Source organism: Rhinolophus sinicus, chromosome 11, assembly GCF_057876585.1.
Source record: "Rhinolophus sinicus isolate RSI-liver-muscle chromosome 11, RSI-T2T, whole genome shotgun sequence".
Lineage (NCBI taxonomy): Eukaryota > Metazoa > Chordata > Mammalia > Chiroptera > Rhinolophidae > Rhinolophus > Rhinolophus sinicus.
The window spans coordinates 9,476,804-9,489,579 of record NC_142511.1 but is presented as its reverse complement, the minus strand read 5'-3'; the positions used below and the strand labels follow the sequence as shown (position 1 = coordinate 9,489,579).

The 12,776-nt window shown below is 32.6% G+C and overlaps 1 protein-coding gene across 6 annotated transcripts in view; it reads right to left on the bottom strand.

Annotated features, from left to right (window-relative positions):
* RALGPS2 (Ral GEF with PH domain and SH3 binding motif 2) overlaps positions 1-12,776 on the bottom strand; it is a 134,078-nt gene that overhangs the window by 75,771 nt on the left and 45,531 nt on the right. For all 6 annotated transcript variants that reach the window (XR_016022737.1, XR_016022738.1, XR_016022739.1 and 3 more), the window contains exons 5-7: positions 9,096-9,179; positions 5,436-5,525; positions 1,647-1,739 (exon numbers count right to left, since the gene is read on the bottom strand). Coding sequence is in view for 1 of the 6 variants with exons in the window: in XM_088801594.1 (XP_088657720.1) it covers positions 1,647-1,739; positions 5,436-5,525; positions 9,096-9,179 (267 nt within the window). In the remaining 5 variants the exon portion in view is untranslated. The remainder of the gene's footprint in view (positions 1-1,646; positions 1,740-5,435; positions 5,526-9,095; positions 9,180-12,776) is intronic.

Genomic DNA, 12,776 nt, shown 5'->3' with positions numbered 1-12,776 from the left:
TATTAGGGCCTTTGTACTGGCTTTTACCTCTGCGTGGAATTCTCTCAGATATCCACACGAATGGTTCTCTCAGTTCCTCCAGCTCTCTACCCAACTGCCACTTATCAGAGACGCTCTTACCCCATACTGTATGAAATAGCTCCCTGCTTTCCCATCTATCCCATTTACCCTGCTTTATTTTTCTTCAGGGCATTCATCACTATTTATGATATAGCATTTATTTATTTACAGTTTATCTTTTCCCAGTAGAATGTTAGCTCTATAAAAACGAGACTTTGTCTATATCATGCACTGTTGTTTGTCAAGCTATTAGTGCCTGGCACAGTATGGAATATTTTAAAATTTAATATAAACACCAAAAATTTTATTCAGATTAATGGAGCCGTTACTAAATAAAAAAAGTATTTTCCATGTAAATACATGAGGGAGACAATACAAATATTTTCAAGGAAAATAAAAATTAACTTGAGGGAAGTATATCTCATTTTTAAACCACAATATAAATCAAAGTATACTTCTTTTCCCTAAAACTTCAAAGATGGAATTCATAACTATGTATTTATAATCATTTCCATTTCCTCATGAAATTCAAATTTTAAGAGAAGAGAATAAGGCCATCATTATGAAAAATAAATTTTAAGGCAGGGAAATCCTTTACCCAGGTGTTTCTAAAATACAAATAAAATATAAAGAGGATTTAAGTTCTTCCAATATAGAAACTTTTTCCAATATAGAACTCTACCCTGGTTTTCATGAGAAACATCTGTCTCTTCAGATACTAGGAAAAGTGAAAACACTAGGATAATTAAAAACAGTTATATTTTAGTAATAAAGAAGCTTTTTACAGTTAGCCATGTCTTTATCACAGGACCCTAGAAACACACTAATCCTTTGCACAAAATGTGATAAAGAAAATCTTTCTTCTTTAACATTAAAGAACAGTATTAAATATGAAGAAATTTAATTAAATATAAAATTTTACTTATGAAAAATACCCTTGAGGCCAGTATCACGTCACCCAAATATGAAAATACACAAATTTGCAGAAGTCAAGAATTGACACCCTGACCTTATTAAAGTAATAGAACCAAATACAATTAAAATAATATCAGAGTGTGCAGCAACACTGCGTAACTCCATGTTAAACTATCAGCCTTTCCATTATTCCTAAGGGAAAATCCCAAGAGTTCACGGACTAAAAAAGAACGGAAATCTATATCAGTATATATACATATTTTTTTTTTTTTACAAATTTACAGTTTAAATTTAGATCTTCCTCAAACTTTCCAAAAGCATAATCTTTACATGATTAAATGTAATTTTTCTGCATTTACATTTTCTCATCAGTAAACATGAAATGCTATACGAGTATTGTTAAAGATGCTTAAGGAGATTTTATAAAAATGATTTCCTAAAAAGCAGAAACTAATTACCAAGCTGTAACCTACCCCAAAATTACCTGACAAGCCTAATAAAACACTTGAGAGAGAAAAATGTAGGTTTCAAAGAACAGAGTACAAAGTGACTTAAAAAAAATCTTATCAATTATCATACGTTTAACTTTACTAAGAACTACAAAAGAAACGAATACATGTTTACTTCCAACCGGAAGGCTAACCTTTCATTAACTAAGAAAGATTACTTACCGCCCATGTTTTAGTCAACCTGAAAATTGGGGCACTCTGTAAGCCAGAAACCACTGCCATAAGTGCATGAAGGTTATTCAGCTCGTACAGTTTCTGAAGATTTAAGGAAAGGGGGGATAAGAGGTAAAACTACACAGCATGAATACAAAAAAAACTTTATATTAACAAGAACTAAAATCTAGGCAACTGGTAGTGTTCCAATACTTCACTGTTGAGATTTGTCATTAGCGTACCCACTATGTTTACAGCAAGTTGATTTTGGCACACAATAGAAATTCCACGTTATAACTTGGCACTGTCCCTAAGCTCTGGGAACCAATCTACCTCTAGTTGGGTAATATATTAAGAAAACCAAAGTTGTGGCTCAGTATCAAGTTTACCTGGTATGATCATGCACCCTGGTTTCCAGCAAGCAGTCCCCTTCCTTATACTGAAATATTACTAAGCCTCTGTCTTATGATCCAAGTTTTAAGAAAGGGTCTATGCCCAGGACCCTGATCTGGTTTCCTATTCAACAGACCCGTTATTCTAGGGCTAGGGTTCAAACCTACTTTCTACACTCCTCAGTTTCCTACTTCCTCCTCCCTGAATCCCAGACCCTTTGTTCCTCCCTTGTTCATGCTGGGACATCCACCACTGGATTCCCAATACCAGACCTTGCTTTTGTTTTCTTGCAGGAAACTTGTACCTAATAATAGGTTTTATCAGTTTGTCAAGAGAGCTATTTGACATTTATTGCTAATTTCCCAGATTTCTTCATACCACAAGATGCTTACATCCCAATGGCCTTATCTAAAAATCAGTCCTTTAGAACTGTCCTTACCCGCTATAAAGACACTCCAAAGCAAAAATGCCTGTTTTGAACATTAGAACTAAGAAAAGGGGAGGAGTTCTGTTTCTTTGGAGAACTCAGACTAGCATACCACCTTAACTCAGGTCTCAATGAATTCCCATAAAGTTTCAAGAAATATGAACTCAAGTTAAAAAAAAAGAAAAGAAAAGGAAAAATGAAAAAACATAAGGAAACAGGAATTCCCAAATGGAGAACAACATCAGGTATTGGCCTCAAATAAAATGAAGTTAAATATGAAGACATCCAGGATGCAACATAAAAGCCAAAGAGTTTCTTTTTAAATGTGAAATAAGAGACATGAAAGGTACAGCAAAAAAGGCCAACATTTATCTAATTTAAGTTGCAGAAGGAGGTAATAAAAAATGGGGTATAAACAATATTTGAGAGATAATGGCAGATTATGTCCCCAAATTACTGAAAGACACTAATTCTTTGGATCAGGAACTCAAAGAATCTTAAACAGAGTAAAAAAACAACAACAACAACAACAAAAAACCCTCCCAAAACTGTAAGACTGAAATAGCATTTTTCAAGAACAAGATAAAAATAAAAAAAGCTTTAAAAAAGGATTTTAAAATATGCTGACAGAAAAATTATTCATGGAAAATTATGAACTGGAATCCGTAATCATACATGTTATCTATAAAATTTATTCCAGATAGATTAAATACTCAAGTACCAAAATCAAAGCTATAAAACTTTTAACTGATAATGTTAAGAGAACATCTTTGATATTCTCAGAGATTGCAGTAAGCTTTCTTAAATGAGATATTCTTAAATAAGGCAATAAAAATTAATTAAAGATGAATAAGTTTGACTACTAAGCTAAGAACATCTATATCAAAAGATAACATGGAAGAGTGACGATAAAACAAGCCACAAATAGGAAAATGCATGCAAAGCATATTAACAGAGAACTAAAACTAGAGTTACATTAAAAAAAACTCCTACAAAAATTATTAAAAGACTAATACCATTAACAGAAAATTGTTCAAAGATCTTGACCAGACATTTTAGCAAAGAAAACTTAAACGGCCAAAATAGAAAAAATATTCATTCTCATCCGATTCAATGAAAGCTATTGGTTTAACTCTCATTTCTTTGAAGGTATTTTTGTCTTTTTTCTCTTTACTTTTAGGGCTTCAACCCTCACATGAACACCAAGAGAGTCACACAAGAATGCTTTATAGAAGCAATGTTTATAACAGCAAAAATCTGGAAACTATCCAAACTAGAATATACTGAATAATCTGTGGTATATACAAACAACAGAAAACAACAGAGATACACCCCAAACCATTCAGTAACATTGTTGAGTTAAAAAAAAAAAAAAAGTTATGAAAGTATAAAAGTATTATGGGATAAATCAACTTAAACAAAATTCAAAAAATAAAAAACAACATATTATTCCGGCATATATATATATATATATTATATGTATATTATATATAATATATGTTAAAAATATAAAAGAAAAGCAAACAAAATTTAGGGCAGTGGTTCCTTTTGTAAATGGGAAGATAAAGGATTACGTACGAAGAGGCACATGGGAATTGAAAGCAGGCAGTGGGTACACGGGTATCTACTGTCATTCTTTTGATACCTTAAATATATTTTATAAATAATCTTTTGTGTCTGTGTGATAATTGGTTTCATGTGTTAGCTTGGCTAGGCTACAGTACCCAGTTATTTAATCAAACAGTAATCTAAGTGTTGCTATGAAAATATTTTGTAGATGTGGTTAACATCTACAATCAGTTACTTTTAATTAAAAAATTATACTTGATAATAAAGTGGGCTGCATCTAATCAATTGCAATGTCTTAAGAGTAAAATCGAAGGTTTCCCAGAGAAGAAATTCTGCCTCAAGACTATAGCCTCAAATCCTGCCTAAGTTTCTAGGTCGTCCATCTGCCCTACAGATTTCAGATGTCCCAGCCCTCCTCCCCATCACATGAGCCAATTTCTTGAATCAATTTATATGTTTTATATATATATATATATATATATATATATATATATTTTTTTTTTTTTTTTCTGTGTCCCCAGAGAACCCTAAGTGATAGAATCTACTAAAAGAAGAGTAAAGACCCGCCAGTTTTATAACAAACTGAATATAGAAGGCAGAGAGTCAGAATAGAAGGATTTAAGCAACAGAGATAAGAAAAAGAAAAACTATGAATTTAAAGCTTGGGATAAAAGCAAGCACTGTCAAAAATAACTCGAAGTCTAAAAGTCTGAACTGGAATTAAATGACTATTTGATGATGAGGATAATGGCAGATTTGATAGGCAAAATTTGGTGGTTTTGAGTGGGGACATACAAGTACATAAAAAACTAAAATACCAGAAAACAATAATGCAAATTCATAGTCTACGGAGAAAAGTCATGAATTTCTATTAGCTAGAACCCAATATTTATTTAACATACCACAAAGAATGTTTGTAAAAATTTTATGACACTTCTGCAGAACATCAAGTTTTGAGAAGGCCAGCTCTGCCACCTAGCGCCAGAGGAGGTTAGAACGCAAGCGCGCCACATGGTTGGCAGAGTGATCTATTTCAGAAGCAAAGAACTGACATGTATTCTCCGACTTAATCCTACAAGGCCTTCTCCATCACCTTCAGAACAGTCCAATATTTAAATATTATATTTCACCACCATAATCTGACCTGTATCTACTTATCCAGTCAAATAAATCATGTAATTCAGCTACTCTGAGTGAGGGAGGTAAGATATAAAACAAAGGGGAGGAAGATAGAAAAATAAAGGAAAAGGCAGAGAAAACAGGCATCCAATTTAAAAACCTGACTTATGTTAATCAATAGGCCTTTGTTTCCCAGCATGAATAAAAAGTAAATAAAGTATCACAAGTAAATATTCACAAACATTGCTGAATAGTTGAACTCAAAAAAGGAAAACACAAGTTTTTCTTACCTTAGCAGTTTTGATATAGTGGCTCAAAACTTCTGCTCTAATTTTTAATGTTTGAGCATGAAGAATCTCTCTAACAACCCAAAAGCTTACCTGCAAACAAAAATTAAATAGAGTTGAACGGCAAGATTCTTTACTCCCTAGGATCAAAATAACGACCAGAACTACTTGAAGAATTACCTATAGCTGTTTAAAAACAATACGTTCTCTTTCCCTTGACTCGCCACCAGGACACACCCATGAACTGCATACAGATATACAGACAGGCAGATATAGATATACACATATGTATGTGTGTACACACACGTAAAAACATCACTATGGCTTTTAATTTGTAAAAACTAATATAAATTCTGAAGGAAAAGAGCTAAGAGGATGCAATAAAACCAGAGTGATGCCAACATGAACACTATACCAGTGTTTTTCCCTGTATTTTGAGACACTTTGGCAGAACTGGATAAGCTCTAAGATCAGACATTGTAAAATATGCTACGTATAGCATGTTTTTCCATGGCTGTGTAATCTCACATTGCCATTTATTTACACTGAGCAGAATCATAAGTGTGAAGAATTCCAAGTATGGTTTTCTTAGTATGAATAAAATTAAATAAAATACCATAAAGAAAAATACATAAAAGTTGTTGTAAGATTAAATTAAGATTTTATTTTTAAAATTATGCAGTGTTTTGTAGTTTAATGAAACCATTTTCGTGGTTTCTTTAAAAAGCATTAGAAATCATTCATCAGAAGGCGGACTAGATCTATAACATTACAAAATGTTCTGTGGTGGTGAAACAGTTTGCTTATATGATATAATACAATATGTACATAACAATTTATACAAATCTAAATACAGGATATGGTTAGAAATCTTAGTGCAAAAGATGATGCCACTACCTCATATTTCTTCACCTATTTTTAGCAAGAAGTACTTCAGATTTTACTTGCAACTTTCATCAATAAACTGTCAAAATGTATACTGAGGGTGCCAAAAAAATGTATACACATTGTGTACAGAAAAAAAGTGTATACATTTTTTGGGCACCCTCTGTATATTTTACAAGTGTTTATGTAAATGTAAAATGTATACATTTTACAAAGCCACCAAACTGCAGGATCATTGAGCTAATTCAATTTAATGTCAGACAAATTTTAAAATTAATACTAGGTGATTTTAACACATGACCACAAATTCTTTGTCATCCCTCTCATTGGAAGCTGAGGCGTTATGTCGCCTCAGGCTCATAAGTGCTTTGATGAAGAGAGGATTAAAGAAATTAATGCTGACTTCCAGGACAAGGTCACTCTGGAATATTCTCTCCGGATCTCTAAACTGTCATGTAAGAAGTCATACTATGCTGAGACCAGCCTGCTGGAAAGGCGAAGTGTCGGTGCTCCTTAGTCAACAGCCCCAGCTAGAGCCAACCCCACCTGAGAAGACTGACCCAGAATGACCAACACCAAGATACAGTTTAATAAAAATACTGCACTTAAAAGAAAAAAATCTTCTGGCCATTGGGACAAAAAGAGAAAGTGATCTTTCAGGAAGAGAAAACTTAATTATCGTCAGACTTTTTAACAACACATTCTGTCAGAAAAATGGAGTAATGTATCAAATGTAATCAAAAAGAAAGTTTTATACAGAAGACATGCAAACTTGTCAACATGTAAGGACTGAGAAATTATTGTTCCAGTGAGCCTTTCCTGAGTAATCTACTGAAGAATGATGAGCTTCAGACAACCAAAAATGACTCGAGGAACTTCAACTTAAGGATGGTAGTATTAAATATACTATGTAGTATTAAATATCTATGAAGTTATTCATAGAACGAAGACTAAATAAGGGTTAAAAGAGAGTGCATTCATTATACAATGCCTATGTGCTCAGACAATATATAGTACAATTAGAAAAAACAGCAAGAACATCTGCAAAACATGTATTTGTTTACAATAATGCTATTGACACCAGTATTATTCAGAGACTGTTACGCAGGATAAAACGAGTGAATTATAGGATACTGAACTACTTTTGCATCTTTTCAGTCTAAACTTAAAGGCAGTGATTGTCACACTGAATTAAGAAAAGGACTCAACTATATACTGTCTGCAAGAGACTCATTTTAAAAATAAACATGCAGCTAGGCTCCCTCTAAAAGGCTCTTTTATCACTTCTTTCTAATTTGCTACTTCAGATCTCTGTGACCCTTCTGGATTAAATAGAGTAATGGAGTAACTAAGGAATGGAGCTCACTATAGGATCAATTGTGATCCAGAATAAGGATAAAAGCTTTTGATACACTGTGACATATTTGACTCTGACAATGTTTTGGCTTACTTAAGAATAACATGAGTGCTTAATGTAAAATCAAATTTGTAAGTATTGTAGCATAATGTATTTGTAAAGCAAAGAAAAAACTTTTATTGTGATGATAAATTCTAACCATGTCAGAAAAATTTTAACAATTGCTATATATATAGCTCAAACATAGAATTCAGTACAAGACATGTTTGCCCTATTCCCCTACTAATGGTTAAATCTAATTTTTAAAAACTTTAACTCACTTTCATTGTGGGGGATATAGTGAACCAAACAACCTAGGAAAAGATTTGGTGTAAACCCCTAGAAATGGGGGTTAAAGATAAACTGTTTATTAACAATGTACAGCTAACTTGAAAGGAAAATAGGATTTCCCTATTTTAAAGTGGTTTTTTAAAAAAAAAAAAGGGGGAGGATTTCATCTCAGTGACACAGGAGCTTAGGATTTAATATTCCTTCAAAGACATAATATAAGGCCTCACACCTCTACTTTCCCCGCTCTATTTGTATCTAAGGGATTCCCAAAGACTCCAATCTTGGTGAAAACGTGGACTAAAACAATTTACCTATCGGAAGAGGGAGACAATACAGAAGAAGAAGAAAAATAAGTCTTTCATAAGAATCTGTAACCTGCCCTTAGTTGGATTCTGAGTTTAAATTTTCACTACAGAGAAATAGGGATGTTCCCGAACCTACACATTTAACATAAAGAAATAAAACTAGTCCCAGGTCTGTGACAGCCCTTGGTACAGGCAAAAGCAAATAAGAAGCCCCTCAGAAGGGACTCAATCTAGGGAGCAGCAAGATTCCCACAGATAAAGCTTAAACGGACATGTGAGCTCTGAATCCCAAATTACAAAATGCGTAAGGAAACAAACTATTGTGAATAAGATCAACAGAAATAACAGAGTTTCAGTACCTCAAGGACTTTAGATAATAATGCAGAAATTGTAAAATGTTGAAAATGATTTAAGAAATTTAAAAAATAAGGAAAATATGACACTAGTGTAAAGGCACACAGATTTGAAACAGATACGGTACTTCTGAAGAGAATTAGTGAACTAAAATATTGATTTGAGAAAAATCACACAGAATGAGCACAAAGCAATAGATATAAAATATGAAAGGTTGAGACAAGCAGAAAAGAATGCCAAATTCCAACAAATTTCCAATAGGAATCACAGAAGGAAAAAATAGAGATCAGACAGACAGACAATGTTTGAGGAGATATTGGCTGAAAATGTCCCAGAATTGATGTAAAAAGTCGAACTATTTCTTAATGAAAAATTATATACTGAGGAACTGAATTTCAGAAATTAAGTATTAAAGTTTTATAAGCAACTCACATGGTTAAATCTTCTTGTGAAGGCAACTGCATTTGGTGCCGAACTGTATTTTTCTTTTTTATTCCATCCACAACTTGAAAGCTCCTGGAAAATTAAATATAAATTCAAGAAATAGTCCAGTTTTCTTATTCTATTAAGGGTTTCAAAACATGTGGTGTCCCTTCCTAGAACTGTCTATTCAACAGGAACATAGCTAATATTAATAACCATTCAGTTCAGTCACAAAAGCAAATTTTATTAACAGAATTTAAGAGGGCCAAATTACTTGTCTATGAGAATACTGATAACTACATTGCTAGTCCACAGGCAGACTCGTGGATTTCTCTCTGAAGAGATTTGAGTCCCAAGAGGAAAGATCCATCGATAATGAAAACTGAGCATCCCACAACACAGAGTGAAGCCTACTAGTGGTCAAGCCCCATTCAATCACTCAGAGCTTCCAATCAGCTTTCCAGTGCCTCACTCTTTGAGTAAGGACCCCAGATATTTGAAGAAACCTCTGAATAAAGGGGTTCTTAATCTTCCACAGGGTCTGTCAATAGAATTTGAAGGGCTCAAGAAAATGGATATAAAAAAATTAAACTTGTATTTTACACTAACCTGTAACTTAAATGACATTCCTTTTAATTATATAGACTATAGTCTATATTTCGTCTATCTACATAAGTCTATATACATATAGTCTATAATTCTTCTAGACTTATATACGTAAGTCTATCTACATATAGTCTCTAATTCTTCTATCTACAGAAGAATTAGCAATACATGTAACTTTGTCACTAATAAAAACCCTGTATTTTCCTATCACATTACATTTGGTAGATATCTCAAAAATATTTACACTCGTCAGTACTTTAAAATTATCTCATCACCTCTAGATCTTAATATGTTAATAAAAGCACATATACTGCTATATAACAGTTTAAAATATTTTGATAATGTATTTTTAAAATTGAATTCCTTTGATTTTAAAAAATGGTTCAGTTCCATAGGTTGCAGTCTGCCAAAAGGGCCCAAGGTGCAAAATAAGAACCTTGCTGTAATACACCAACCACCAGAAAGAGACTGAATCTATAGGAAAAAAGAAAAAGAACTCAGGAAATTGAGTTATATATGGCAGGGAACAAAAGAAAACAGAAGAAAAAAGACAAAACCATATAATTATTACCCTCAGATAGATGAGAATAAATATTTTGCTTAAGAATATTAGGCAAAAACAGGATATATAATATAAAAAAGAAATATTCAGAGAAAAAAATAAAAAACATATCTTTTGGAAATGAAAAAATATAAGATACATTTTAAAATATACAGAATTGTGAGATAAAGGTGATAAAATCTTTTAAACAGTAAACTAAAAGTAGGAGCAAAAATATTATAATTAGAAGAGTCTGTAAGCATCGACCTCTGAATAATAAAAAGAATTGTAAGAAAGAACAGAGAAAAGGGAGAAAAGTAATTCATGAAAATAAAAAAATTCAAGAAAATGCACAGAACTTAAAGGACAAGAAAAGACCTGTCTATTGCTTATTACAATATATTTAAAAAAAAAAAAAAAAAAAAAAGAGTCAAACTAAGGCCTAGCATCAAAAAGTTGGAGCACTCTGGAGACAAACATCGTAAAATCTGTCCGATTCAAAAAGAAAACAAAACAAAAATAGATCTCATACAGAAAAACGGCAATCACACAGTATCACATATCTCAACAGCAACAATGGAAATTAAAACACAACTGAAACAATGCCTTCAAAATCCTAGAATTCTAAATCCAACAAAAATATCAGTTAAGTAGGACAGTATACTACAAATGTTTTCAGATATGAAAGTCTCAAGAGAACGTGCCTTCTATGCATCTATTCCCAGAGCTACCGTGTTTCCCTGAAAATAGACCTAGCTGGACCATCAGCTCTAATGCGTCTTTTGGAGCAAAAATTAATATAAGACTTATTTACTATAAGACCGGGTCTTATATAAGACCGATTATAATATAATATAATACAATACAATATAATGTAATACCATCTCTTTATAATATATAATATAATATGATATGATACAATACGATATAATACCAGGTCTTATATTAATTTTTGCTCCAAAAGACACATTAGAGCTGATGGTCCAGCTAGGTCTTATTTTTGGGGAAACACGGTAGTAGGATGGGTTCCATCAAAACAAATTAGCAAATTAAGAAAAAGAAAGACATGGAATCCAGGAAACTGAGGAACCAACATAGAAATAAAGTGTTTGGAATTCCCGGATTAACAGTAAAGGGAGATCCTGGGACAAAGAACGCTATAAGCAGACAGACCTTAAGAACAACAGTCTAGATCCTAAGTGCCAAGAGGCCAGAGATTCTAAGAGATGTCTCTGAAAGATGGGACAGAGTATCTGAAGTGTTTGAACACATTGAGAAGACACATTCACTACATTCACTTCTGGCACAAAAATTAATGGTAAGTAAAGAGAAAGCTAAAGATTATTAGCTTAAGGAAAACAAAATTTAAGTAAGTAATCATGGTTCAACTGTAAAGAATAGTTGAGCCATGATTATTTATTCTTTAAGTTCAGCCATGATTAGTTATTCATGTCAAAACTGTGACATAACTACATGGAAAAAAGAGGAAGTGAATTGTGTGAATCAATGTGATAGGGAATATAAAAGAGTGAAATCATCTTCTGTAGTAGTCAATAAATCATATCCAAAATTGAAAAATCATGAACAATAGGCATTTAGAAACTAACAAAAAGTACTGGACTGAGTCAGGGGAAGACTGAAGAAATGGTTATGATGACACTATGATACTCCAAGTAAAAGGTAATGTTCCCCCAACTAGGGTGGTGTCAGTAGATATTGAAAAAATGGTAGAGTCAAGATATTTTGGAGGTAGGCAGGACTTAGTAAAAAATTGGATTTACACAGTGTAAGCTAAGAATGAGGTATCCAGAAGTACTAAGATTCCCATTTCTGGCTTGAGCAACTGACACGAGGAAAGAGAAAACCATTATTACTTCAACATAGTAGGTAAGTAGCAAATGCTCTGAAGATATGAATTATTTACTTTTTTAAACATAAAATTAGACTACAACTTCCAAATTCAAAATTACTGAAGAAAAAATAAAACGATAGAAGCAACTCTACAGTAAAAAACAACAACAAACAAAAAACTGCCTTGTACTCAGCCTAGATACATGCTCATTTCATATTATCTACCTATATAGCCAGAAAATATTTAGTGGCAGATATTATATTAACATAAAATGACATTAAAAATATCAGACTGCTAGAAAACATTTTTGTTCTTTCTGAAAATCACAGTACACTTATACAATTTAATGCTTTTGTGACTCCTCAAAAAAGAAATGTTAAGAGGTTTTAAAAAAAATCTATTCAATTCTTGGAACATTTCAACATCATTAACTTAATGGAAAAATGCTTTGCTCCTTTAAGAAAATTCTGTTGGAAGTGGGGTGGAGGGAAATGAAAGAGTCTGTAGTCACATCACTTGGGAGCCAATGGATTGAAATTCCACTGGAGTCCTCCATTCAAGAGAAATTTGTAATTAGAAAATGTGAAGAAACAAGGTGTTTTTAAAAAGCCTCTTAAGATGGTAGTAGTTTCTGCTTCAGAAAATATTTCCTCTTTGAGACAATGTTATATCACTGGCCCATCTAATAAAC